Source organism: Fukomys damarensis, unplaced genomic scaffold (genome assembly GCF_012274545.1).
Source record: "Fukomys damarensis isolate Sample0158 unplaced genomic scaffold, DMR_v1.0_HiC HiC_scaffold_16, whole genome shotgun sequence".
NCBI lineage: Eukaryota > Metazoa > Chordata > Mammalia > Rodentia > Bathyergidae > Fukomys > Fukomys damarensis.
The window spans coordinates 50494959-50521104 of record NW_022900928.1 but is presented as its reverse complement, the minus strand read 5'-3'; the positions used below and the strand labels follow the sequence as shown (position 1 = coordinate 50521104).

Here is a 26146-nt window from a genome sequence, read left to right as displayed (position 1 = left end):
TTTGTTCCCTTTTTTTTTTTTTTTTTTTTTTTTTTTTCTTTTCAACAAATACTAGCTTCATCTGGCTTGGATATCTGGGAGAGTGTTGGCCGTCTCAGTGCTAAAAAACTTCCATGTTGAGAGTGTAGAGTTAAAGCTGCTTACATAGGTAAATGATACCTCTCATGAAAGTGAAACAAGAAAGTGAGCAACAAATTATTTTTTGATTAAAATGGTATTTTATAACCTTATGGAGCATCTATTCTGTGTTAGATACTGTGTTTGGAGTGGCACAGTAACCAACACCTTCATGGATCCTTTTGTGTGTGTTTATCACTGAGTAGTTCTCAAACCTGAGGCAGGAAGAGGGGCAGGTGGGAGCCTAAGACATCACTATTCTGACAGTAACAGAAGGCATGTGAAGATTTATTCTTAATTGTATCAGATATTAAACATATAAAATGTAAAATAATGCAACTTTTTATTTTGAAAATATCTTTCATAAAAATTATGGTATTTGTATTAATATATACTGGGTTTGCTATTCTAATTAAAGATTTTACATTTTTCTCAGTTTAAATTAAAAAAAATGTCTTAGCTTAAATCTGTAAGATAGTAAATAGCAAAAGATATGACCCACATGAAAACTTTTTGGGGATCCTTAATTTAGGTTTATGAAGGTGTTCTGAGACCAAAAAGTTTGAGGATCACTGTCATAGATGAGATTGACTGTGTACCAAAATTTAATAATAATTAGATTCATGAAGATGATGAAATTAGAAGTAGTTTTTATTTACTTTTTTAGTCTATTAGTATTCTCCACATTTTCTATAATAAAAGAAAATGAAATCACTTTTTAAAATCATGATTTCTTTTTCTTCACATGTACTATGGTGTTTTCTATATCTTATGTGTACCTTAAATGTGTTAACATGATCTACAACAATGACTTCCGTGCTTAAAATTCAAACTCACTGGTCAAAACTTTATTGAGCTTTTTTTACTCATAAATATAATCAAAATATTGGTCTTTCAGATTATGGCGACTGAAATTTTTGACAGTTTATAAGAAGCCAGGCACTTAAATCTCAACTCTCAAGTGCTTCTGCTTTCAGTCAGAAGATATTTGTACAGGCTTCCTACAGTACAGGACTTTAAGAATGATCTTCCCTCTATTGGAGTCTAATAGATTGAAATGGGGTGGGAAAGCTTTGGGGTTTTTCTCTACATTTGTTGTAATGGTGACCCTAGAGATATTTAGCTGTTGAAGGTATTTTACAGGTTAAAGAAAAACAATTGTAAATAATCTGTGCCTGCTTACTTAATGCTATACACTAGGTGTAGAAAGGGCATTTTTCTCCACTCCACTGGTTCTCATGTGTTTGCATACATGTAAGAATCATTTGGGGAGGTTCGCCAAAATACAGATTTTCTGGGTCTCAGTCTAAGACATTCTAGGTCTGTGGCAAAATTTCCATTTTAACCAAACTTGTAGGATGGCCCCTCCTGAACCACTGAAATTATTCTCTTAAACATTTCCAATAATGGGGTTAACACTATCATCCTCTCCTAATTGCCTGGACTTTTTTTTTGCAGCTTCTAATGGCTAATGTTTTCACTGACCAATGTTTTCACTCTTCTTTGCCTGATTCTTAACTAAAAGCATTTCCCAAATACCCCAAATACCTCTTCAGCAAGGAGGTTCAAAATAATGGCAATAATATTCATTAATATAACAACCACACACAGAACACCTGTCATGTATTTCAAGTACATATGTTCATAACAATTTGGCAAGCTCAGAATAATCCTAAAGGAACAGGTGAGCACCAAGTTTATGCTAACATTTATTATAAGATGATTTAGAATATTTAGAATGTGTAAGCATATTAAAATGCACAAGTTGACTGCTGAACATCTGAAAAAAAATATTTTTTTTATGGTACCAAGGCTTGAACTCAGGACCGTGCATTTGCAAGGCAGGCGGCAGCACCACTGAGCTAAATCCCCAGCCTCTAAATATATTTATTATATGACAGCTTTCTAAATTACTTTCTTAATAGCTTATTTTCCTAAGGGTCTGTCAGATGACCTTTCTGATTACAGCACAGTTGGCACTCTATCTGTTGATGCCCTATCTAGACTCAATCAACCAGACTGAGATATTCCGAGAAAAATTCATCTGTACTGAAAATGTACAAAATCTTTACCATTACTCCCTAAAGAAAACAGCTACAACTATTTATACCGCATTCATATTGGGTATTACACATAATCTAGAGATGGTCAAATATACAGATATATATATATATCAATCATATATATGATATATATATATATATATATATATATATGTAGTTATATGCCATTTTACAGAAGTGACTTGAGAATATGTGGATTTTTATATCTTGGTGATAGGTAGTCTTGGAACCACTCCCCCATGAATACCAAGAGAGGACTGTTCTTGAGTTTTTACTTATAGAGTCTAGCAGTGGTGAACCTACAGCACGTGTCACAGTTTGCTATCACTGAAAGCTCTAAAAGGTTTGCTTGCCATCACTGCTCTAGAGCTTCCTAATAAAAAGGCTCCATCTAGTGGAGTCATTTACCACATAACAGGACAGTGCAGCAAGGTTAAATCCCTCATAGTAAGGCCAAACAGCAATGACAATCTCAGAAGAATGAAGTTTGCTCTGATATACAAGGGGCTTGTTTTCATCCTGCCTTGATAAAAAAGAAAGAGGATGAAAATGCTGTGGACAGAGATAAGGAAGGTGTATGAAGTGCTCTAGGATTGACTATAGAAATGCACTGTCCTAGTGATACCACAATGATTCTACTCTCTGGAATTAAAAAAGATAAATAAATAAACCAGAACAACCACTGACAACAACAAACCAAAATTTAAAGGACCTCAGCAAGCTTTGAATTAAGCTAAAAAGAGTTTGAAGGTCATTGTGATCCCTAATAACTAGCCCATGTCTAGTATTACTTAAGAAATACTTACTAGGAAAGTCTACATATTTTTACAAGATTAACAGCAATTTGTTGAATGAATAACTTTTAGAAGACATATGCAGCAGTAATTCAATTATCCATGACTCCTTTATTTCCTAGACTTAATTATCCAGACTTAGGAAACAAGTACAGCCAAAGGAAAAATCAAGGTTTGTGTTTCCAGTTCTCTCACTTACATGCTCCTTTAACAAGCAACTCTCAAGTACCTCCTCTAAAAGAAAACATTAGAAAAGTATCACCCTCATGAAATCCCATTATTCATACTAAAAATAAAAGCCCATGGTAGATTAGAAGAATCAATTAAAAAGGAAGAAGAAGAAAGCAGAAACTTAAGAAGGAAGCACTCCATGTAGTAACTCATATCCTTTTAATGATTAATGTAAAGTCTGGAAACCCTGAGTGAAGCTCTGTACTCAAAAAATGGGCACCTGGGGCAATTAGCTCTATCATACTCAGGGGTCCTTAAGAAAAAGCACATTTTACAATGGATGTCCATGAAGATTCTTCCAGAGAAACTTAACATAACTTTTAGAAGTCAAGAATATTCTTTTGAAAATTGTTCTCAAAGTGACTGTCATTAAAGATGTACAGAGAGTTATGGCAACTTCTGTCCTTTAGGTAATCTGTTTAGAATTGTCTTTTTGGAAAAGATTGTAGCAAAGCAGGTATCGCTGTAACAATGCGAGGTGCTAAATGCTGTTACAGACATGATCTCCACATAAAGGGCCATGCATTTGACTATGTGCAAAGCTGAGGGCACAGCTGTCACAAATATTGTCACTTTACCACAAGACACCGTCACCACTGTTACATTTTTTTATTGCTTCTGAAGTTTTTGAGGACTTACCGCCCAGATGAAATAGGCTTAAGTGAGCCAACATTTTCAAATAGTTGAGCCTTTGCTGCCACTCTGAAAAATAATTTTAAAAGACATGTTTCATGAAATCAATCAGAAAATCTTTCCGCTCAATGTGAAATTCAAGATTATCATTTTAACAAAACAAGAGTCACATCAAAATTGGAGCCAAATTTCAAGCTTTAATGTGAGAAGGCTTTTAGCTCTAGCCTCTAGCTCAATGATTCTCAGATTGTAATCAGTTTACAACTACCTCTTGTGGGGATTGTTAACCATCCTCATCCTTTTTACTTCAGAAAATTGAGGGAACACTAAAAGGAACATTTTCTACCCACTCTGCTCCCAGCAGGCAGCATGTTATTGACTCCTCTGGATCCACCAGGCAAGAATCAAGGAATAAAATCAACATGACACAAGAGGAACTGCTGTTCATTCCCATGGCTAAAACCCCCTAATATTAGCGTGATTTCATGTGGTTTTAAAATGTGAATATATGTCCTGTAACATGAGAACTATAAACCCTAAAAATATGTACAATAAATTAACTTCTGGATTCAACTTTTATTTCAAATCATGGCGTACATGTGTAGGGTGAGGAAATATTTCACTTGAAAAGGTAAGGCTATTGGATATAAAATGATAACCACAAACCAGAGACTCCCTCAGTGATTAGACAAATTTTGATGTTTACAAGAGAAAATCAAATTCCTTGAATGCCATTCAATTTAAAGTGAAATTTAAAATAATGTACTATTCTTTAATACACAAACTCTTCTCAGAGGGACAAGCCATTTGATAATCTTGATCATTTTACACCTAATATAGAATATACTTCCTAAGTTTAATTTCTATTTTAACTGTCAGTACAACCATGACAGAAGCTCTTCTTTTTCCTCCGCAAAGGATGGAAAAAATATTGTCACATCTTCCCCAACATACTGGCTTAAAATTTAATTTCCTATAATGGCTAAAACTATGCCTCCTGGGGAGTAGACCAGATTTATAAATATCTGTCTATACCACTGTAACTATTTTTCTGACCTACAGAAATAATGGATGTTGAACTCTATAACTAATAGGTTTTTGTTACAGAAAAGAATGGATAAATGAATTCAAGACTTGTTCCTATGGAAATAGGCTTAGTAAAATGTTGTACCTGACTTTTCACAAATAATAAAAATGTCAGGAACACCATCATATTAAAAATGGGTGTGATACACAGAAATGAAATTAGAGAAACCTGGGTTGGAATTCCAGCTCTGCCACTTACTAGCTGAAGAGTATGTGGATTAATTTGTTAAACTTTTAAAGATCACTTATCATTTCTAGAAAGGGCCTTAAATTCTCTCTTTCAGGATACTGTGAACCACTGAAAGGATAGTATATGTAAAAGACAGCCAATAATAGCTCATATAGCATTAACAAATGTTTGGCAATTGTCAGGAACACAGCCTGAAAGGGAGAGAAACCTTTCCTTTATGTGTTTGTTTGACTTACTTATGCTGGTTTCCATTTTCCTCTTTACGTCTTTCTGATCATGTCTATGTACCCATGACCTATCCATCTTTAAACCCGTGGTAATTTCTTTAGATCAGAAGTACTCTTTCCTCTTTGCCTTTTGTGTTCCTTGTTCTCTATGAACTTATTTAAACCATGGAACACTGAGGGAGGGCAGACACAGGATGGATAAAAGAAAAAAAAAAACATCTCACAAGCTGGAGAGATGCTGTACTGATAACAGAGAGGAGGGAACTGAGAAATGGATGTGTAGCTTCTACAGGAAAGCCTCTAGTTCCCAAGCCTGTAGCTACTATATTACATACCTATTCTCTTGGACTTAAGCCATAGTTCTATTCTACAGAAAGAGCTTGAATGCTGCCTAATGAGACTACATATGCAGTCTACAGTAACTTTCACTTCTTTTTCTAGAATAGGAAAGAGTCCTACAGAAGTTAACTTTACTCACTCTACAGAGGAGGCATTTAAGTATGGAATTCCCAAGGTGCTTTTCAATAGACTCAACTCCTGCGCATTCCTGGGACACACAACAAATATAAGCTCATTTTCACTTACACTGAACCAGGTCGCTGATAGCCATTGCTTGAGGCAATGTCCAGCCTTAACCTCCTACACATTTTTGGAGGAAGTTCTGGGTTTGGTGTGGCTTTGGATGTCTCCTTGGAACCTACAGAAGTTAAGCTTTGTATAGATCCACTGTAGCTCTTGTTTCCTAAAAAGCAAGCCCAAGAAAATAAGCAAGGTGCTACTTAGATAAAATAATAGTAATAACATAGTACATGTGCATAACAAAAGGGGTATTTTTTTTTTTTCTCTGAGACTAAATGGGACGGTACAGAATGTTCTTTGGGCACAGCAGCCCGTCACTCAGGGAGATAAACATCTACAAAGACATCACCTTACAGAGATGGAAAGATTTAGGAAAAATGTCATGGTGTAAAAGGTTTTAAAATCCAAGCTCAGGAACAAAGTAGATAAGCATCCTTAGTTTCTCCCATTAACTTTATCTCTGCCTAATCATGCTGAAAAATCCAGCAAATGACATTAAAACAATAACAACTTCTACAAGCTCCACTTTGGTTTACCTTCAGAAGCAGAGATGGATTTGAGGGAGGAAGCAGAGGTTCTTTTCAGTCCTGAAAGCCCATAAGGCCCCTTCTTGACTAGGTCTATAGGAGGGGAAACATCCCCTGGGCTGGTGACTGAGGCAACACTCTGGCAATCGGACTCTGCATCTGTTTTCATCGCATCTTCTCGAGAACTTGATTCAGGACTAGTTGTCCACAGACCAAGGCTTTTCTGTCCATTGGAAGATGATGGGGTTGCAATCCAAGGTATCCCTCCAGATTTCTCCCTGGGCTGGCAGGAAGCTGACTTTGTAGTGCTATTTTGTTCAGAGGAGTGAGAGGAGAGTGACTCAATACTGCCCATGGGCGTGCTGTCTGGGCTGCTGCTATAGGAGTCACCTGAGGAAAAGCAGCAGGGAGAGAGACAGAAGCAACAGTAGCTATATGTTGGTGAGAGCATCACACACTCTTCTCAACTTTCTATGTGCTCGCCAGACACTTGAGCACACTTACAAGGTGATGGGGTGATGGGTGGTCTTTACCTGCTGTGGAGAACTGTCCTGAAGTGCTGAAGAAGTGCAGAAGAAAGGCTTTAAAATATGCATTTATACTTGGTGAATGCATATTTCAATACTATTCTAGAAGGGTGCTACATGGTCCTATGAACTGTCCTTATGTAACAATTTTACTCCTTGAAGCATTGGTGGGCTGAATGGAATTCAGACAAAAATTGTCTTGTGAAATAAGAATCAAAAGAGAAATAAGATTTCCTCATGACATTGCAAGAAATCAGTGGAAGAGGGTATATTAAAACCTATTTCTGCCTCCTTTTACTTTTCTGATCATTGGTAATTTTGAGTTACAATGTACATAAGTCCTCCTTCATTCAAAGGCAGCACTGAACGTTAGCCACAAATCACAAGCTGTTCAAAATTTTCAAAGAAAGTTTTTCCTTTTCCTGCTAAGAATATGGCAAGCTAAGCAATTGGCTGTTTTATTAGGTTTACTTTTTAATGTTCCTTAAAGGAAAATGTAAAGGAAACAATCACAGAAACCATATTAAAGCATTCAGATATACTTGAAATAAAAATTACCAGATGGTTTTGTAACAAATGTTGTATTAATGTTTTGTTGCATTAAATTTTTTTTGTATTAAATGTAAAAGAATTGAGTGTATAAAATGAGAATGATCACAGTTTAAATGTATGCTATGGGCTCCAGCTACACCAGGCTGGCGCATGGCTAAGGATAAGTGGCTAATGATATTATATAGTATTGATTTTCTTTTTTTTTTCTCTCTCTTTCAGATACTTTGACAACCAAGAGCTGATGCTTTAAGAACATAATGTGAAAGACAGAAAGAAAATGACTATTTCAGTCTGACTTATCTCTTGGTTTCTCATCTACCACTTTGACAACAGGATAAAGCCTGCTACTAAGTAGCACCCAGTGTACTTAATCGTAGCTGCAGAAGAAAGAGTAATGAGTAAGCTTTTTTTTTTTCTTTGTGGCAATAATGAATTTGCTTGTCCAGTGAACCTCACCACTATACTGTAGATGTATCAATTTTAGGAGAAGGGTGCTGGGGAAATAGAATCAGTGAGAACATTTTCTCTTTCTACCTAATTACTAATGACATGAGGTCAGGCTGAATTGAAGAATAAAGAAAGCATCTCGCTAAGACCAGGCACACTTACTATCAGGCTCTGCTAGGCATGGAGTATACCGCCCTCTGGGTTTCCGGGAGCCTGTTGAGAGGCAAATTGCTCGGGCTCTTCGGGATCCAGATCGAGACTGAGGCTGAGGGAGGGGAACGTTTGGGTCTGGTGCAGTGTGAAAAATCTACATAGAAGAAAAACAGACCAAGATCAATAAATGGGTGAAACTGTCATATGCATCATAAAATAAGCTTTCAGAGTTCTTAAATAATTTCAGAAATGCAAGGGATGCTTATACAGTCACTAAAACTTTCTTTTCTATTTAATGGTAACGTCTCATTGTTAGCTTTTCTTTATTTTTCTCTCATCCCCATCAATAAAATCCAGATCTTCCAATAACTTCAAGAACTTTCACGTAAGTGCAAATGTCTACACAAGACACACTGATTCTTTGTAGTGCGATATTCTCATTCTGCTTTGATCTTGGAAGAACATAAGCATATCTGTATCATTCTCTAGTGACAAGGCTCCATGTTTCCAGAAGGTACAATAATATTGGCTCTGAGCTGTCAGGAAATGTGATCAGCTACAGGCAGAGGAATGAGAACAACCACTGGATACAGCCAGGTGACTGTGAGGGAGCGCACAACGTTTGTAACTAAAGACATCTCCTGTGGGCATGAGGAAGGGACTATGGGAAGGGAAGAGATATAGTCATTTTCTCACAAACAGCAAATCACACAAGTGGGATTTTGTATAGTTAGGCCCTAAGTGGCTAAATTTGTTTAATAATCAAAATAATGTGGGTTTCAGTTTCCTATTTCCATAGTTACTTCAAGGTCTTACTCTTTTAAGGAAAACCTCTTTAGGGGTTAGACAGGACTTCAAGATTTTGATCTCTTAATTTTTTTTATTATGTAGAAATATTATCTTTACTATATAAATGAGTCTAATTCCAGAGGAATACAGAGAGAAGGTTAAAAAAGACATAACCATAGAGTGATTTTAAAGTGCTTTCTGAATGAATAATAACTGCACAAATGCTAAAGAAAATAAATGATATGGAAAGTAAATGATATAGAAGGAAAGAAAAGAAGCTAGCTGAAGAATTTTGAGAAGCACTTAACTAAATTACAATAAAAACATATCAAAGTCTTCAGAAAGAAGTAATTTTTACAAAACCAATAGACATTTTATAGGAATCTGATATAACAATGGAAAGCTCACTAAAAATATAAGCAAAATTCCTTTTTAAAAGGCAAGATACAAAATATGATGCTTGTACAAGAAAATCCAGCCTACCTTCTCATAATGCTCTATCAGAATTTCAACCACTATATTCTGAAATTTAATATTCATCATGGCAGCCACAGTTTCTTCCTGTGCTCGCATCAGAGTTGGACCAAATATGACACCAAGATTTGAGACAGTCATGAGGTTTTGCTGGCTGTGCAGTGATACTCTACAAATAAGAACAAAAAATTCTTAAATATTTAATAATGATGAAATATGCTTTTCTATCAAACTTGTAGCATAAAAATGTAAAATACATATGCCATTATAGGCTAATTTTCTCAGTTTCAGTTATTCCTGTTGTCATGAGTCAATAGCCCAAAAGACATAACATGTTCTTTAAAATATATAACACATATAATAAATTGCTATAAAATATACTCAGTTTATTATGCTATAGCACACTAAAATTTAGTACATTTATCTAACTGTATTTTTTTACTCCTTATTTATCCTCCCACTATCCCACTTCCACACTAGGTTCCTAACTCAAAGAAATGAAAAAGGTTTAAGGAGATGGAGATAGTAATTACCATATATGAAGCAAATTCATGTGCTTCTGAGAAGGCTTTCCAAACACAGAACCACGAATTTTGTTTAGTTTATGTTTGGACTGTGTTAAAGAATTTTGGTCACCTAAATATTATGGAATTTAAAACATCTGAAGTGGAATTATAAGTTTAACATCATTAGAAAATATTCATGTATAAAATTTGAAGTTTTCATTCAAGAGAAAACTACTTTCAGTTTTACTTGGCATTGGAAATAAATTTAATAACATTTTTTTCTTTTAAAACATCAGAGTGTTAATTTGACCTTGGGAAAATTGTTGCCTTTAGTAGTATATTACACCAGTCTTCAAACTCACTGCTTACAACACACCTAAAAGAGTCACGGAAAATCTACCTGCTCCACATAATTTTAAGTTGATATGTAAGTGTTTCATTTTTAGTTTAGCAGTTGCAAAGGATATGCTTATTTACATACTGAAAACATACACATACACACAAATATTACAGATATACTCTAAAAATAAACTGTCAGTTCATTTTTAAAGCTCTTGCAATGTATCAATTACAATAGCAATGATATAGTTCCATCACATACTTTAAAAAGATATGAACAAGTTTTAACTTAACAGATAAATATATAGCTAAATGAATAATATAAGTTAAGAGAATTACTTGACCAGGTGCTTTATTAAGATGTCCAGCATCTCTCTGTTTTTCTCTGGCAGTTTGTGCACCAATGCATGTACAGCCTCCACCCTGTAGTTCTGATCATCTGATTCTATTATGTAAAGAAAGTTGTAAATGGTCAAGTTTTAACTGCATTCAAGTGAATATATAAATATTAGTACATATAAATATCTTAACTACTCCTACCTTTCATGCCTTTCAGGCACTGCTTTATGTAACATAATTATCATCAATCCCTAAGACACAGAAAGGCTAAGTATCCTGTCCATACACATGAAGTTAGGAAGTAGAAAAGTAGAAAAGCCAAACACCTGACTGGCAAGCACAAGGACCTGAGTTTGATTCCTGGTACTGAAATTTAAAAAAAGAAAAGCCAAACACATCCAGTTCTATGTATTCTACACATGGGCCCTTAATCACTGAACTATATGCTTCCATACAACCATAACTCATTACCTGCTTAGATTTTGAAGCCAAGGATAGAATAGAACCAACAGAAATGTGAATTTTAGCAACTGGTGCAGGCTGTCCAAAGGGTCAGGCACTATATCAGTGAGATATATACATATATGATCTTTGGTCACTTATATATATGTGTATATATATATGATATATGCATATACTAAAATTCATATTATCATATAGCAACTTCCTTGTGATATAACCCAGACAGCCAGAGTAAGCCAGTATTCTTCTCCCCTAATTTATGGGTTAAGAGCTTGGCTTTTCTGAGGTAAACATGGGCCCAGTTGATTGTAAATCCATACTGACAATGGTAAATCTGAAATTTGAGACATCACTTAGGCAAGTCCTGGCGGGTAAAAGCTAAGGTACTGACATATATGCTAGAGAAACGTCTAACACTTCAGAAAGATAAATCTAACAATCTCTTATTGTGGGTGTCCACTTTGCAAAGGCCTTTTTCCAGAAACAATCCCAACTTAGAGATCTATACTATGAGGCCACCATCTCTTCTGGGTCCAGTTGTTTGGACATAAAGTGAGGAAAGATTTGGTTCAGGCTGAATAAAAGGTCTCTTTGAAGAGCTGGAATGGAGATACCAAAACTCTGACCTATCTGCTCAATAAGTGGGAAGGCAGATCAAGTAAAACCAGGGTAGGGCTGGCCAAATGTACCCCAAGAAAATTGACTAGAAATGGAGATGAGAATGAAGAATACAACAAAGAACAGAGATGAGCGATCCTTCAGAAAGTGTAAGGAAAATGTCATGCATATCCTGACTACAGTGTCATGGAAGGTCTGGCCCCTTCTCTGCACAGGAATTCTGTGAGACATTTCTTGGGCTTAGAAAACTTGCCCTTTTTTACTGAGATTATTTCTCTTGCTTGATACCAAATACCTAATTTTATTAAATAACCCAATTTAGGCTTTAATCAACAAGACTATCCTTGACTCAGATAAAAGGCAAATTCTTATATATAAGAATATATTTTAAATATCATAGTCGTGAATAACATGACCACCATTTGCCACAGAAACAAGTGGAGAAATAAATCTGTGCCAAAAACTTGTATCAAAACAATCAGTCCATTTTAGCTGTTTAATTCAGGTGGCTCAAATGCCACTTAAAAAACAAAACCTCAGTTTGAAAAGTTGTGGATTGAGTGGGAAAATAAAATCAAACAAACCAAACAGCTAGCAATGCAGCTCTGGTTCGCCACGAATTTTCTAGTACCCTTAAATAAGTTCCTTGTCTATTTCAGGTCCTAGTTTCTTATTCAATAATCTGAAGGGTTAGATTATATATTTTCTCAGGTCCTGTTCACCTAACCATGCAGATTTCAATGAAGAAAATGTAGAAAGAAGAGTTTTCAGAGGCAGCTTACTAATACTGCTGTTTAACAGATCATGTGATTGATTGGCCATGAACACTGAATTGAAAACCAAGGTCATTCAACTTTATCAGATACTTTCATCAGAAGACATTTCCTGTGACATTACAATGTGTGGAAGTAAAACTAATGCAACTGATTTCTTTCTTGGACTATGAAAAATACTCTTAAATACAGTCACACCTCACACAACTTAACAATGAAATGCACCTCCTAATTGTCACATGTTGTAGAGATGTGCTGTGATGGCAATCTGGCATTTGAGTCTCAATGCTTGAAAACTGCATATTACTAGTTTCTCATGTTACATGTTTCTCATTGCTCAGTTTTTGGATTAAATCTAATTATACAATATTAATGCAGTCACAGACCTACACATAAATATATGATCACCACAAATAAATAAAATGTAAGAGAAAGGGATTGATGCAATTATCTAGTCAAAAATATTTTACTCATCTTTCTAACATCTGTTAATCTATGTTCAGAAATACAGCATGTGAGCATGTGCAGCAGCAAAACTGTCTGAACATATTCATAACTGGTATTAACTGCTCAAGTAAAACAAAGTCAGAATTCCTCACAATTCTTTCTAATCACATAGGACTGTCATCCCAATAAGGTCATATTAAGTGACAAGATATTTAGCTCAATTTATTATTTGTATTAGCTTAAAAGTCACAGTGTAAACTATTAAGTATCATATTATATATAAATGGCAATATATAAAAACGTAACTATATTAAAACTTATATGCCAACATCTTATAGCAAAAAACTATATCAATTACATGCATCAGATGGAAGTGTACTTACTAACAGCAACAATAAAATCTTTGTGCAACTTGTAAGTCATCAGTGGTTCTGCAAGGCACCTACATTAAAGAAGTGAAGGGCATTTAGAATGGCACTGTTCTCTCCCCACATACACACTCTGTCACTACTTCTTATAGAACTTGGTGATTACTTTGTGTCATTAAAAATAAAAGTAAAATAATTGAGTGATTATGCAGTATAAGGCCCTGTGGAGGGGCTCTGAGTAATCCTAAAATGCAAACTTCTAAAATACAAACGCACTTTAGCACTTATTGCCACAAGTACATTCACGAGGGTATTTTAGACAAGAACAAAACCAATTTCAGATATACGGCCAATAGTTATAAGAAAAAAAAAAAGAATTAAAACTTATTTTGATTTGTTTTAAAAGATATACAATAACCTAACATAGAAATTTAATATAAAACAAAAAATACGTAGGCTGGGGATTTAGTTCAGAGATTCCACTGCCTGCCTCACAGGTGCCAAGGTCCTGAGTTCAATCCCCGGTACCAGAAAAACAAACAAACAAAACGCTAAGAGCAAGTTCCAGAATGCTCAATGTAAAAGTTATCACCTTGTGCAGTTTCACCTTACATGAAGGCCCGGAGTTACAGAGTTTGTATATGGGCTCTATGAAATCAAATAGTCAATGCCCACGGAGGGCAGTGAGAGAACACATCCAGTTACAAGGGGTTAAATCCTCCTCACCTGAGGTAGTTTTTCAGTCCACTCGTTATTGTCTTATTGTCCCACAGTTCGATATCAATGTCAATATCGGGAGGGGATTTGGGGGCTGGAAAGAATAAAAACAAGGTGTACAAACTACAGTTCAAAATATTCCCTGTGCCATTATGAAAATGGATACCAACAAAGTCAAAGGAGAGATGCATTCATTTTTTCAGATGCCGCAAAGTTAACTTGGATTGTTCTTCAGATGAGCTGATAAGAAGCTCATTTTAACAGCGAAGTTCAAAGATATCTCATGAAATAATAGTTTCCCAAATCAACTTGTCACTATCTGTTAACATGAGAGAGTGACTAACCTGTACCTGGCATGTTTTAAGTCTTTTGCATAGATTAATAGATGTTAATATTACCTCTCTTTTTAAATGAAGAAGCCCAGACACAGAAAGGTTAATCAAATTACTAAAGATCATAAAATGTTTAAGTAGACAAACTGGGATTCCAAGCTAGGCAATCTGCCTCTAGCATTCACGCATCTTATTCTATCTTTAAACTAACCAAAGGACATTTGAGAAAAAACTCCAAAATAACAAAAAATTGTTTATCTAGTATGGCTGAACATTCATAACTGAATATAGAAGGTGAGTGTGTAGTTCTGTGGAAGAGCTCATGCTCGGCATGTGCAAGGACCTGTGTTCAATCCCAGCAGTAAACCATTACCAAACCATCCAAAAACCTGAATGCAAACATTAATCTTAAACAATATTTGAAAATATTCAAAGACAAGCAGTCATTTATATTTCAAATAAACCTATAGTTTGGATTACAAATAATGATACGAAAATTAACTTATTTAATTTAAAACTTACAAAATGTGGTGGTCATGAGTTTCTGAACCTTGGAGTTCACTCCCCCTATTCGGTAGAGTCCTAAAATGGTGATACCTAATGGGAAGGAAAAAAAATCACAGGACAATGGCTTGAGATACAGCTTCCAAAGTACAGAACTATAAAAACTCAGACATATGCCTATATAGAATTTGAGAGCTACTTATCCAATTTTACAGTCTAACCTTAGCAAACCTGTCCTGCAAAACACCTATCAGACACATTTCTCAGAGCAGACACTGATCAGTCATTTAAAGGTCTTTGAAGATCTTCAAAGTAGCAAAGTATACCTGCCTATCCACCATTTTTGAATATAAAAAAAGCATCAATAACAGAAAGAGATATTCAGTGTTCCTCATCCGCTTCCGGGCTACTGAGTTCTGTATGTTGAACAGTCCTATAGCATTTATATTTTCATTTTAAACGCAAGGAAATAGATTCAGAGAATTCAAGGAATCAACTTAACCTCTCAAAACTTATAAGTGGCAACACCAAAATCTGAATATGTTCATAGAACTCCAAAGGCCAATATGAATTTTGTTTTAGACAGGTTTTAGTAGAAGTAAATGTGTCTAACATCTAACTGAGGTGAGCTTCCAGAGAGGTCATTATTAAGAGTAAAAAAAAAGCAGTGACTAAAATCACTAGGTGAGAGAAAATAGGGCAGGAAGGTGGCTAAGCATTAACTGCTTAAGTCTTATCTTCAAAGCTGAAAAAAATATGAAAACGATAGTATAATTTTTGGTAAACTGAAGTTAAAATATAGCTATTGGTATATTTATATAATTTACACATTTATATCATTCTTAAAATTAATCTCATGTCAATGCCGAAAAACACATTTTCTTCTTTCTTTAAATCACTTTTTATTGACACAGGGTCTCACTATGTAGTTCACTTTGGCCTTGAGCTATGTAGCCCAGGCTGGCCAAACTCACAGTGATCTTCCTGCATCAGCTTCCTGAGTACTGGAATTACAGGTGTGTGCCACCACACACAGCTACATCTTCATTTTTTACTGAGAGGCTTCCATGTAAGAATGGGACACACCACAGTAACAGTAGACCTGTTAGACAACACTCACCTCTTGTTTCTACAGCTTGAATACACTTTCTCACAAAGTTGAATCCTGCCTCATTTAAGTACACTGAAAATAAAAGAAAGTCAAATTAAGTGTTGATGTGAAATGTAAATTCCCCCTTCAGTTGGTTCTGTTCACTGAGACTTTACCATGTAACAGCACAGTGCTTATTTATCAAATACTTAGCCTAGAATCTGACTTTTTAATTTTGGGGTAAAATTAGAACAGGAGGGTCATGCACACAATTATTATACCTCCCAGCTTATAGAACACAGAATACAGATTCTTCAAATAAAGCATGTTATATTGATCCCATCTATTTCCCTAAAACTAGCATTACCCTTTACTGCATATTTTTGAAGGTGACTAAAGTCAATGCTAGAAGAACAAATCTTTATGTTGCATGGAAATCGTATTAAAACTTTTAACTTATTCTTTCCCATGTGATTCTAAAAACAGCATTGTAAGGGTCTTAACTTGCTAAAAGTCCACCTTTCTCTGTTCTAAACTAGAGCTTGAATTTAATCCAAGTCACCTGTTCTAAGCCCAATGCTCTTTGTATGACATTCTGTTTCATATTTAAAAGAATCCAAACATGCTTATTCAGTGCATTAAGAATCCCAAAATTCTACATTGTAAAATAGCAAGTTATTTTCATTTTTTGCTAGAGTTTCTTTAAATCCATTTTCACTTTTTTAAGGTTGTAGGGCCAGAACCAAATTAGTTAATTATATAGAGAAAAAGCATTTAATAATACAAAGTGACACCTAGAGGAAAAACTTAAAAATCTTTTGTACCATAGAGAAAATTTTCAGTACATGTTGTGGTGACATTTTTAATATTCTTAAATAATAATAAATGATAATTCAAACTGATAAAAATTTAAAACTGCCTTCCCTGAAAAATTGTGAATTAGGCACACTCATGCAGCTCAATACAGATCCACAGAGAAAAATTACACACCAAAATGATTACAATAAAAATTAAGGAAAAGTACTAGCAACAGAGTAAAAACTTTGAAGTAGTCTTAGACACAGGACACCAATAAAGGTGAACTAATTAACAAAAAACAAGAGGTAGTAACACAAAAGGGTATTTGTGAAGTGTTGTTAGGTAAAATAAGAAATCAACAAGACCATAATGCCTCTATTATTAAAATGTTGAAATTTGAGGGTATGACTATTTCAATTATTCTAGGGAAAAAATCCATAAAGATAGACACAAGCTGTTGATAAGATGCAGGCTGAAGGTAGAAACTATCATTTTTATTCACTTTACTCTGGAATTATTAGATATTTAAAAAATATATATATATTAAATACTTTAACTATAACATCAGTACTCTAGATATAACAATGTCTAAACTAAAATATATATGTCTATCACTATGAAGTAGCTGATGTATTTCTTAGCTTCCAGTGTCCTACATCAGAAGAACAGAACTCAGTAGATACTCCAAGTGAGTGGAACGCACATAAGGAAAATAGAGTACTCTGTTAGCATGCTCTTAGGATCTGCACTGGCCTGTAACTCCTTTGACACCAAGAAGGGATTGCTCATTTTCAATAATTTAAAATGTCAAGCATAATATACATTCAGACATTTAGAAATATTAAGGAAACAAGTATGATGGACAGGAAAAGAATCATTTATTAGTTTTTTGTTTTTACCAATGAAAACAAAAAGTGAGACAAGAAGTACAATCCTAGGTAGAAATAAAGCATTAACATTTTTTATCAGTTAGCACTGCAAGTTCCTACTACTTGAAATGTTTGGTACTGAAGGTCACAATGTTCAGCTTTTCAATAATAATAAAAAAAGATTAGAAGGAAGAGAAGAGCATTTAATTTTTTTTCAATAAAAGACTTTGGAAAAAGGATGAAGATACTATGATACACAAAAATGGATTTTTTTCTTTCAGTATTCATTATTAGAAAATTAGGCAGTAACCAGACTATATCTCAAAGGTACACTGAAATACTAGTAGCAATACCCCAGTCTATGCTAATAAACTGATAGCATAGGCTCATTATGTGGAACAAAACCTTACAGGATGTCAGTCTGACTGCAAGATCATCATAAGGGTGCTGTCGTTCTGATGGATTCCATGGATTCTGTTCACAGCTCTCTTCACAGGAGTAAATGTGATGTTATCAGTCAGTTCAGAGATGTGGTAGCAAAACTATACATGCTTTTCTGTTGCCTTTAACCATCCATTGCTTTGTGAGAAAGACCACAGCTGTGTGGTTCAGAGAGAGACCCAGCTTTGTGTAGAGCCAGGCAAACCTGCAGTTAGGTCCTAGCTCCAGTCAGACTGCTGGATGAAGGACAGTGTGTCTTTTCATTTTTAGGAAATGAGAGAACTGGAAGAACATATGTTAAAGAGTCTGAGTAAGTTGGAAATAAAATCATATGAAGCACCAAAGTGTGCCCAACCTTGGGAAAAAATAAAAATGCTAAGCTGTCTTTGTCCTCTGCTCCTGCCTATACCTCATGGCTACATGGAAGAAAATAAAAAAAATGATAAATGAGCCAGGCATGGTGGTGCACGCCTGCAACCCCAGCACTCAGGAGGCTGAGACAGGAGGATCGCTGTGAGTTCGAGACCAGCCTGGGCTACACAGTTAGTTCCAGGTCAGTCTCAACTACATAGTGAGACCCTGTCTCAAAAAAAAAAAAAAAAAAAAAAAAAAAAAAAAGATAAGTGAAACCAGTCATTAGTTCTAATCAGATGAGAGAGACAATAGTTACTCTCCTAGTCAAAAGCTGTATTATTGAGCATAATTTTAATCTGTGTGCCTCACTGCTATAAAATAAGGTAAGATAGTCTCTTCCTTATAGGGCTATATAAGATGAAGTAACAACATTTGAAAGGCTCCAAGAAAAGTATTTTGCACACAGAAAGAGATATGGTGTTGACTATCAGCAACCAACACCACTGTTAATGACTGCAGAATAAACATTTCACATCAAAGGATTCTTTTCCCTTTGGGCATGGCTGAAATCATGAGATCTCCAGGGATGGTAAAAAACACCAGCGCTATATTTCAGGAAGGCATGGCACCACTGAGCTACATCCCCAGCATAAGCACTGTTTTTCAAAGAAAGATATTACACTTTTTAAAAAAAATTTGAGGACATAGCAATGCAAAATGATTTAGTTCTTTCATCAGACACAGATAAAACATTTAATGGGGAGGCCTTGTATACCTAGCTGGCCACTGAAAAGGTAAACTGTATATTAAGAAACATTCTTATGTGTTCATTACATGTCCATAAAACACAATGAGCAAATACAGCCTCTCCCTAGAACCAGACAGACTGCAGCAGGCTAGCAGGACTGTTCTCCCCTATTTGTTGTCAGTTCCTGCAGGAAAATTGTACTGCTCAGCATCTGTGAAGATAGGCTTGGTCACGTGGTATGTATTATGCAATGAAATAAGAAGGAAAGTGACATATAATACTACCCAGGGGAAATGAGAGGCAGCAGTAAGTAGCTTTTATTTGCTTTTGTCTCTGGCACAAGATAAGCAAAGATAAAGAGGAAGTTTCTCTATCAACTTGAGTTTCAGGTTGAAAACTATGAGTCACAGTGGACCTATAGACATGTATGATGAACAAGAGATGAACCTCCTCTATGGCAAGCCACTGAGGCTGAGGCCTAATCTGGCCAGTTCTAATTTAATTATGCATAACTTGAGTAGTTTGCTGTGGCAATGAGGATTCAAGAAAATAAAAAAATAACTACACAATTAGTTCTTCCTTCTTAAACTGGAAAGTATCTCTTTTGAACTACTTTCTAGTTGATTAACATAACAAAGGTAGCCCAGAGTTACCGGGGCAGCACCCAATCATAGTTGCTTTGAAAAGTGAGAGTACACAGGACCTCCAGTAGAGTACCCAACATTTTCTGCTGAGGTCTGAGAAGGACAAAGTGGCTCAGTTTGTCTCCTAATGATTTGATATAAGACGCAGCCACAGGAATGTTACTTCTTAGGGCAAACACATTTTGTAATGGAAAACTAGCAATTTTCAAAAGCCATGAAGGGGTTACTACGCTTATTTTATCAGTCTAATGAGGATTCAATTAAAATAGGTTTTCTGTAGCCTAAATACAATCTTTGATGGCTACTACAAGAGTTGGGTTCTGCCAGCTAATGTGAGCTACTTTTGTGAATATCTCCCTAGGCCTAAGGTGTCTCTCAGCTCTGTATCTCCCCGTTTGGGAGAAGGACACCCAGAATCCAACAACTTCCAAATTCCCAGGAACAAACATTCAATAATATTCGTGGTATTTGGCCTTCATGGGTAGAAAGAGAAGACAGACGAACTTAATGAATTCAGTATGTTCATTCAAAAGTTAAATTTAAGCATTTAAACCCCGCCCCCTCTGCAAACTGTTCAGGGCTAAAGCTTTTATTAAAACCGAAATAAAGTTTAAGGCAGGTTAGCAGCCCAAAAGTTATTAATTTCAAGAGAATTCAAGCAGCCATGAGAATAAAAGGAATGGCCTTCCAGCAAAAGACCTTGTACCTTCATCAATTTCCTAACACAAAACCTAGCATGGCCTCACAGATGTAATATCTGTGACCTTACAGTACATTCTCAGCGTTAACAACACAAAGCAACAGTTGTCTTTAATTTAAATTTCACTTTATAAACTGCCATTTCAGATCTAATATTGTATTACATATGGTTTGAAAGAAATAGAAAAAAAGAAATGAGTGGGTTTATTAGTGTTCATGATACCTACTGGTCCTTTTCTTCCTAAGGATGAACAGTTGGCCTAAATTATCCTTTCATTCTGCTCTGCACATAAAAAAAATGCTTGAGCTATGTCCCTCCTCGAAAACAAAACTGTATTTGATTAAAGGTCTTGGGGACGATGAGGCAAAGGGTGGTGTTGCAGAGGATGTTTGAGACCTTCCAGAATGAAACTATCTGAACAGCAGTATGAAGCTCTGGAACATGCATGACAAATGGCAACTGTTTGCCTAGAATAAGAAAAATAAGCTTAATTTTTCTGTTTACTGCTGGGAAGAATATGTCTGCTAGTCACTTCCAGGAAAAGTGGCCAATATTAAAAGTTGATTTGGAAACTTTATAGTTATCTTCTCCACTTCCTTTGATTTTGTATGAGTTTCCTTAGGTCACTTTGTCTTTACATAATGAAATAGTGGATTTTATGAGTGAAAATGTCATTGAAAAAGATTTCTTTTATTCACAGAGCCTGGAATAAAGTGGATGCACAATGGAATACTGTTGACTTAATTGCATAAGAGAGTAAGATCAAAGTATCTATTCTTTCACAGTTCTCACTTTGTTCAAATCCAGAGTGAGGAACTAGTTCAACTACCATTACATAAAAGTCATATTTGAGTGGACAAGACACAAGGCATCAACAAAGAATGTCAAAGAAAGAAAATGTAGAGGAAATATTAACTGCCTTTACCCTTGTTAAAGTTCAGTCCCAAAATGGAGATCTTGGGACACAAAATGCATGTCAAAAAAGATAGTAATTTGTGTCCCTTGATAAATGAATTGAAATGGCAGAATTATGAAGAACTATTAGTAAGCTATTTTAAAATAAAATATTAACAATGGGATAGCTTAAGGATCAGTTTAGTTCTAGTCTTAATCAGATAGCATCTGTTTAATATCGATGATAAGATATTACTAACCTCAAAATGAATTAATGACCCCAAATCTTACAATTTCAGGGAAAGGACTTTATGCCATATTTTACAACCCAAAGGTAATTTGGGGGTTCAATATCCTGTAACTGACTGATACGTTAGATTATTTTACTTGACACTTTATCGTAAAGAAGATGCAAACTTTCTTTCTCTATTCAAGTTTCATTCACAAGATCTGTATATTGGAAAATGGTATATTAAGAGTAACCACAAAGTAAGGTTTTCTTTTTGTTTGTTTGCTTTTTAATGTGAGGTTTGTAAAGAGATATATTACTACACAGTTATAGCACAGTTTTAGTTTTCATTCATGACACATGCATACTCAGCGCATGGCTCTAATGCAAATAGTTCTAGGTTTTCTTAGTGAAAAGCAGGTGCCTTAAGACTACTTCTAGTGGCTGTCATTTGAAACAAGTTTTAACCTGACTTTTATATTTTAGTCTTAAATTTTATTATCCTTAGCAATTAAAAAACACAAGCACATCTAATGAAAAATTGAGTTTTGAAAGGATAAGAATATTTTAGTATAAACAGAATCCATGTGAATTACAGAGGCTATAAACATTTGAGACAAATATTTCCTTCAAATACCAATTATGAGAGAAATTACATACTGAAATTGACATAATGACACTTCTGGGAGAGTCAAGTGCCAAATAAAGAGAGACATGAGATCTTAAAGACAAGATGATGCATGGAAGCATGATAGCAGAATTGTAAAAAGAGACAGATTTCTCTAAAGCTATAATGTAAAAGTCTCAGATGACTTTTAAGAGATCAAAGAATACCAGAATCATTGGAATGTACTTTTAAAATGAAAAAATACTTTTAAAAGCATGAATAGTGTAAAATACTCTAAACCAATCAAGGATAAAAGGTAGCAAAAGGTGGTAAATGATTACAGGGAACTTAGAGGATAATGAAAAACATATGAACAATGTTTATGGAGAATGGTTTGATAATCATGATTTAGAAATGATATGGCAACACCTTTTCCTACATATTCCATATGCTAAAACCCCCAGAATAATCTTGTACTTCTAAGCAAAATGGGGCAAGAAAAATAAGATAAATAAGCCCTCTGCTGCCATAAAAAATCAAACAGTATATGAACTGCTTCAAATCTCTATGAAGGATTTGTATACACACAAAAAGTAAATAAAAGCCAAAGAAGTAAAAAGTACTTTGTTGCTTATAATTTGGGGTATATAGTTTGTGGTTTTACCATGAAAACCTTCACGGATTCAAGATTTCAAATTAGATGTACCACCTGATCAATGATAGATTAGTGCTATTTCCCTAGAGTGAATACTTAATATCACATAGTACTTCCATGGTACAAATAACTATCTGTAATATAATTTCACATAATTTTAAAATAACTTGCTTGGGCACATAATAGAAAGGTAGAACCTCAGCCACTCCCAATACCCTAAGGAGTTTTAGGCTTTAAGCTTAGATCCATAGTGCTTGAACTGGAGGTGGCCAGCTCATTCCCTGCCAGCTCTGGTGATGATCCTATGGCTACTACAGACTGCATAGTAAAAGCTATGGAGAGCCAGCCCTGTCTCAGATTTTAGGAACAGCTGCCCCTCTTCACCTAATCAATGTTAAAAACAAGCTTCCCTGATCACAATGCAGATGCCCAATCCTAAATTTTTTCTACAGCTCGCAATGTGGCCACTGAGAATTAAGTGTCAGTGTTCATCTGGCTTTATTTAGGAGAAGCTGAAAGTATACCTCACCAACAGAGTCAATTCTAGAACTCAGCATGTTCCTTCTATTGTTTTATCATTTCTGTCAGGAAATGTAACTTTAATTTTACTTTTGACTTGCTCCAAGGGGTAAACCAAAAAGTAGAAAGGACTATTTCTGATTAATAGCAGATGCCGTTTCCTACTCAAATATAAGGTCTTAAATTCAAGAGTCAGGAACTGTTTGCACAAATAAGAGTTTTTTTTTAAGGGAAAATAAATGACTTACTTTCTTCTTTCTTGCTAATAATGGCAGGCAGCGTGTAAATCTAAAAAACAAAGGATGTCTATCAGTTACTTTCAGTTAATGACCCAGCACATAAGACTGGCAAGGTGCTGTTTGTAGAGTAAACACAAAGGGACTGCTTTGATTTCAAGTTCTCACAACCACTGTGTTTACAGTGCTTTCAGTCCACCTTGCCTAACAACTTTTTGTGATGAAGCCTACCTTGCCTCCTCCAAACCACTGGCAGTCCTTCCCTGAGTTATTTTTCCCCTGCCCATATGATTTATGTATGCATCTTATTCTATTCCCCAACATAATACATAATATACCTCTTTAGGAAGTGTTCTACAATGGATTTCACATGATTGTTTCTTCCTCAAATTATCTATTTCATGCTTTATTTTCAATGTGCATAATCCTAACTTGTACATTTCTGAGCTAAAAACAATTGTCCTTAAAATTTGGTCTAGGTCAAGATTTCTCAATCATTTGTGGTGAACAGCCAAACATTTATTTTGTTTTTTCAAAAATCTGTCATTAATTGGTATTTTGTAAAACATAGTAAGATTGAAATAGAAAATGATAAAAAAAGAAGATGCAGAGCCCTGATGTTTTATTACTGAATTTATCAGACTTAACTCCTTCAAGTGGTTAGAAAATGTTCTAAAGGATTAATCATAATAGATGTACGTGTCTTTTTGTGGGCTGGTAGTGAAGTCTGAGGGAGGGCCTCAAAGTCTGCTGACTATGGGTCGAACTGCTGTCACATGGGCGCTATGCTTGAGGTTGTTCACAGGTTCTTGTGATCTAAGATTCTAAGCAAGAGGCATCACACCCTGTTCACTATGTGTGCTTAGCCCTCTCTGATTTAGTAACTGTGCTAAAAAAATAAACAGTGATTTCTCCTTGGTACTAGTAAGTAAACTACCATTCCAACATCAAAATAACTATAAGCAAATGAGGAGGGATAAATGTCACACCAGAGAGTTTTATCAAAATAGGCTACTAGTAGCTCAGACTAGAGGATCAGTTCATACTTTGAACTGCGTTCATCGCTCTTCACAATCTCTAACATTGGTCTTGCAGAAACTAGGCATGCACTAATCATTAATTAAATAAAATTACATAACTAGTGCAACCAGATAATTATAAGATTTTAAAAAGTAATTTTAGAGTTTTAAATTAGTCCTAGAAAACCAAATTAGAGAATTGAAATCATGTGGCATGGACTAAAACAACACCAGGAAAACAGTACACATCTCTACTCCTCTGATTTACTATTTTAATATTTTCGATTATACTACAGGTACAAGACAGAAATTTCAGATGTACTTCGTAATTTTTAAAATAAGATGTACATTATAGAATGTGTCACATGCTTACCGGTTCCTTCCCATCCATGGCTTCAAGCCAGAGTTTCCTATTAGCTTCAGAGAAGGCTTGTAATGTGATGATCCCATGCCTACCAAAACCAAACATTTTACTTATCAAATGTATTCCTGTTATGTCTTTAAACATTTACTAATTTTTAAATCCTTAATTACTAAGGTACAATTTGAAGAAAAAAGTAGAAATTCAAAAAATTGATCTACAGGTATTGTTCAGAACAATCACTGTGACACACACATAAATGTTTATAATTCTAATGATCACCGATAACAAGATCATTATGTGCTTTAGGTGCAAGACTGTTTGAAGATGTTAACTTCAAACGATGTCTTCTGAAATGACCACAAAGGATGACAAAAATACATTCACCAAATTCAAAGCTTCCAAAATATTCCACAGTTTAAGAATGATTATTTTGGCTCAGCTTTGGTACAGTCTAGTCAACTAAATACAATTACGATGAGCACAGAGCAATGTGGGAACCTTTTACCATAGGTAATAATTAAATAAAAAGCAAACAATAAACAATAGTTAATAATAAAAATGACACTAAACCCAAAGCACTTCTTTATATCATCACAATGTTAAAATTAATTAATTTAAAATGATTTCTTCCATGAACTATTGTGAAATAGTTACTTAAGAATATACTTTGAAAGACAAAGCACACAGGGAAGGAAGGAACTGATATAAGAAATAAAAAGATATGAAATCTTAGAAAGGAATTAATCTCATTAAATAGAAAATTAGAGGAAACTGTGAAGGGAATGAATGTTGAGAGGAAAATTTCGTTATAAATGTTGTGTGATTAAAAACTTGGAGCAATTTAAAGATAATAGTCTAGCTCTCCTCTGTCAATAAGAAAATAATTAGGATGTGCTATGTATAAGTATCAACTCTAATAAGGAATATAAACATTATATACTGCAAATATGTATCAAAAAAGGGTGAGTCAAGTGAAGAGGGATAGACAGGAAGGGAAGGGAATAGGACAAAAATGTAATTAAGTCCAGTGATTTAGCTCAATGTTTCCACTGCCTGCCTTATAAGTGCAAAAAGCCGGGTTTGATCCCTGGTACCAAAAAGAAAAAGAAAAGAAAAGAAAAATCCAATTAAGATATGTTCTATAAATATACCAACTTTCCACAGGAATGTAAATATTTGTATTAC

General features: G+C 34.9%; 1 protein-coding gene across 2 annotated transcripts in view; it reads right to left on the bottom strand.

Annotated features, from left to right (window-relative positions):
• The window catches only part of Arhgap42 (Rho GTPase activating protein 42), a 265379-nt gene that overhangs the window by 11034 nt on the left and 228199 nt on the right, over positions 1-26146 (bottom strand). For both annotated transcript variants that reach the window (XR_783877.3, XM_010642036.3), the window contains exons 11-22: positions 24971-25049; positions 23591-23630; positions 15915-15977; positions 14813-14887; positions 13968-14052; positions 13257-13315; positions 10574-10679; positions 9399-9558; positions 8136-8280; positions 6457-6837; positions 5927-6083; positions 3845-3907 (exon numbers count right to left, since the gene is read on the bottom strand). Coding sequence is in view for 1 of the 2 variants with exons in the window: in XM_010642036.3 (XP_010640338.1) it covers positions 3845-3907; positions 5927-6083; positions 6457-6837; positions 8136-8280; positions 9399-9558; positions 10574-10679; positions 13257-13315; positions 13968-14052; positions 14813-14887; positions 15915-15977; positions 23591-23630; positions 24971-25049 (1413 nt within the window). In the remaining variant the exon portion in view is untranslated. The remainder of the gene's footprint in view (positions 1-3844; positions 3908-5926; positions 6084-6456; positions 6838-8135; positions 8281-9398; positions 9559-10573; positions 10680-13256; positions 13316-13967; positions 14053-14812; positions 14888-15914; positions 15978-23590; positions 23631-24970; positions 25050-26146) is intronic.